The sequence below is a fragment of the Buceros rhinoceros genome, unplaced genomic scaffold, assembly GCF_000710305.1.
Source record: "Buceros rhinoceros silvestris isolate BGI_N320 unplaced genomic scaffold, ASM71030v1 scaffold22767, whole genome shotgun sequence".
NCBI classification, from domain to species: Eukaryota; Metazoa; Chordata; class Aves; order Bucerotiformes; family Bucerotidae; genus Buceros; species Buceros rhinoceros.
In genome coordinates, this window is record NW_010420753.1 from 11,840 (window position 1) to 15,618 (window position 3,779).

Genomic DNA, 3,779 nt, shown 5'->3' on the forward strand with positions numbered 1-3,779 from the left:
GCTACCACAGACAGCAAGAGTAAACAAAACTAACATACAGAGATCCAACAAACACTTCTGACTAATAACAGAGGTGACAGATCAGCAAATCTCTTCTGCATTCAACATGGTTCGATTGCTTGAGGGATCTTTTCCCACTTTGCCCTAAACCCCTTATTCTATTGCTTTGCAATCTAGTCAAGCCATAAAATCGCACACACGATTCCTTTCTTAAATCTAAAAAAGGGGTGTATGCACTAGGTCATAATACACAGACAAGTATACTCTGCTTTGTTCCCACAAATGCAGGCTTACATTTATCTAGCTACTTTGTATGCTTTTATAAGCATTTAATATCACTGATACATAATCAAATAGCAATTACCAAATATATTGTGGGATTCCCTTCTGTAGAACATCACAGGCACCAAATGCTTTTTTTTTTTTTATTATTCAGTTTTTGGGTTTTTTTGGTTTTTTTTGTTTTTTACCTAAAAGAGCTTTAAATATGTTCTATGTGGGAGCAGATTAAAAAAAAATTCACTCTAAAAATAATAACAAAAATAAAAGGGCTGGGGAAGCAAGCGTGACTTTCTGTGCCGGTGTCCTCACAGGTTGATATCTCTCACATCTGTGGGAGTGCTGGCCTGGTCCAGTTCATCCACCGTCTTGGAAGGATTGCTTTGCTGTTGCTGCTGCCGGACTTGCCTAAGGCTGTTTACTAGCACCGCCTCGATCTGTTCTTGACAAGCTTTAAGGCAGTCCTAGAGGACAGAAAGCAAATTGATCTGTTAGTGGAGATGGATCATTTTTTTTTTCTTCCTTTCTGAGCTAGTAGAAGTTGGAAGAGCATCAATCTGGTGTTCCCACAGAGTGTTTACTGTGACAGAAAATGACCTCGAATTCTCACAGGGAATCACTGTCTACAAACTCCCTGGGTTACTAGACTCTCCACATCTTAATATGTTACCTGTTCTTGCTCACTTGTGTCGTCTTCTTGAGCAGGAACCCAGTGTTGCAAAGAACGAAAGGTGGGGTATATGAACTTTTGCATTCTCCTGTGCAGGGTAAAGTGCTGCGTTTTTCTCTGGAAATAACCAACACGTGCTATACCAAAGTCGCACAGATAGCAGCACTTCAGTTTTACTGTCAAGCAAACTGATGGTAAATCAAAGCGAAGGACGAGTTTTAAGGTCCCTGAAAAAGCGCAGCCCTGTCGCTGAGTTTTTATCAGTCATGCATTTGGATCCCCAAAGCCAAGAAGGGTCTGTTTACCCACGGAAATTTATACAATGGGAAGGAACGATGCAACCCCAAGCATGCCATCACATTACCGTTCTCTGAGTGCATTCCAGAGAATAGAAGTGATTTCAGTGGCAGAAGAGGAGGAGGAGGTGTAGGGTAGCTCCCACACCTTTACTCTGAGAGCAGGACTGTTTTAACAGCCCTAGGAATAGTTAACCGGAAATAATTCACAGGAGTCATTAAAGCAAAGACAGGTATTAGAAAAAGATGTAAGTCAAAACCACAAAACCAAGACTACATTATGAATTGTACTACACAACTCTTGAAGAAAGAGCAGGATATAGAACAGCAACACGAATTTGGGAGTCCTGCGCATTAGGAGTCCCGGAATGAACATGAATAAACAAGTAAGTGAAGGATTCACCACACTTAAACCAGACACAGCAACGAAGGCAGTAGCTATTAAAACATTACAAGATGTATGTATGTAGTATCCTGGAAGACCAAATAATAAGGGCATTTAAAAAAAAAAAAGTGTGAGAAAACACTGACAAACACTTGGTTACAGCAGAACCAAGCCATGTATAAATATAATGCCAGTTCTGTGCAGCGTGCTGGGACCATGAGAGTATCAATACAACACCATGTAGGTGGGCAGGTATCCCACATAAATGGGATTTTCTAAAAGCAGCCCTGTGGGGTCCTTCTACAATACAGGAAAAGGTACAGATACTGAAAACTCACTGAAGCCTTGGTTAGTGTAAAAGCTGGTTCTCTCCCAAAGACTTCAGGCAGCAGAGAAATGCAGGTTTTGGTAGCAGGAGTTTTACAGCAGGGTATTATAACCAAAGTTGTGGCAGCACTTGGTATCACCATTCTCACTTTCAGGCAGGGGAGGTGAAGAACAGAGCTGGGCACTGACCTCCACGGGGTCCCATGGGTGCTTGTGTCAGCCCAGGACCCCAGTGTGGGATGTGACTGCAACTCCGGGGAGCTGAGCTCTGACCAGCAATGCCCACTTTCTCCACGCAATGCCAGGTTATTCAGGAGAGTTTGAAATATTCATGTATGGAGGTTTAATTTGTCGACCTAGCCAGACTGGGAAAACATGTTGAATGCAGAGTATCTGTTTTGCTGACGACATTTATGTTTGTGATGCACGCAATTACCTCCGGAGGGTCATGAACACCCATTTTCCTTTGCTACTAGCCAGCTGCTGCTGGCTGCAAAATCATGTCCTCTTCCTATTATGAAACTTCCCTGCTTAATATAATGAAGCATCACAACCTTTCCCTGAAGGAGCATCTCCCAATGTGAGGGACAGCTTTTCAAACTGGCCCAGGGTTGGATGACATGCTGGCTGTATTAGAGGCAAAAATATTCAGTGATGTGGATCTCAGCAGCTGAAGCTACAGTGAGATGTCTGAAATTTCCTGAGTATTTGGGCTACATGTGCCAACTGACTCAGAAATTTGTTCCCTCAGCATGGTGAGTAATACCACAGTGAAACAGAGTATGAGGCATGGCGACAGGAAGAACCTCAGCTGCAACGTTGTGTGTGTGCGGCAGGCATACCAAGCCTTCCCTACGTTCACCTTTCGTCCCAAGAGCCAGGGACTGTGGGACTGCCCCTGAAAAAGGAGCTGCGGTCACGTCAACTGGTTCGCAGCCCTTGTACCATACCTAGCCGAGCGCAGCTCCACTGTAAGAAATGCTTCTCACTGCTAGCAACTTTCCCAAGTCACGGGAGCTAAACTGTCCCACACTTTGCCCTCTGCCTCAGGCTGGCTTTTTTATGGAAGGGGAGAAACCTGCTCTGTCCAAGGAAAAGGTTAAGGAAAGCATGTAATTTTACCATCGTTAGCCAACTCTTAACCAAAGTTTCCAGTTGCTGTATTTTGTTGAAAAGATTAAGTAGAATTAGAATTTGGCGTGACACATGGCGGGGGTCAGTCAGATTTTAACATCCTCAAGGAATGCAGCCGAAGGTTAGTGAAGATACATGGCTCAGGGAAGGGCACACTGCATTAATGCAGAGCCCTGTCTGTGCTGTACAGGAAGGCAACCACCATCCCTGTTTGCACTGAAGCCTGGCTAAGCACAGGAGGGTCCTTGCAGGGGTGTACACAAGTTCACTGCCAGCCCAGGCACCCGTGTTTCCCTCCTCCAGAAATGAGTTTACAGGAAAAATGCTATGTATGTGCCGAACCACTGGTGCAGAGCAAATGAAGCATGATGCCAAAGGAAGCTGGGACACAGGGTTTGTGAAAAGATGGCCTGGGATCACTGAATCCAGGTGACTGGCTGTAGGCTCTGTCTCATGGAGCACTGCCTGCTGCTCCTGAGACCCAGCAGGCACCTGTGTAGCCCACAGTACGGCAAGGGAATGCTGCAGCCTGCTCTTGGTCACACCAGTCCTTGCCCATACACTGGAACAACTCCTGTGTTGTTCCAGACGTACTGCAGAGATCACCTTGAGCTCTCTGCAGCTGCCTCTGGGTTATACCCTGATTCCCGGCACTTCTCTATTTCATTCCCACACTGTGAGCAGGAAT

General features: G+C 45.1%; 1 protein-coding gene across 1 annotated transcript; it reads right to left on the bottom strand.

Annotated features, from left to right (window-relative positions):
• Positions 1-587: 587 nt before the first annotated feature.
• Positions 588-1,066, bottom strand: LOC104496330 (G1/S-specific cyclin-D2-like; the record flags this gene model as incomplete). Its single annotated transcript, XM_010139425.1, has 2 exons — positions 588-743; positions 950-1,066. Coding segments are annotated over 2 exons (273 nt in total), but the record flags the coding sequence as incomplete, so codon positions are not given.
• Between the last annotated feature and the right edge of the window lie 2,713 nt (positions 1,067-3,779).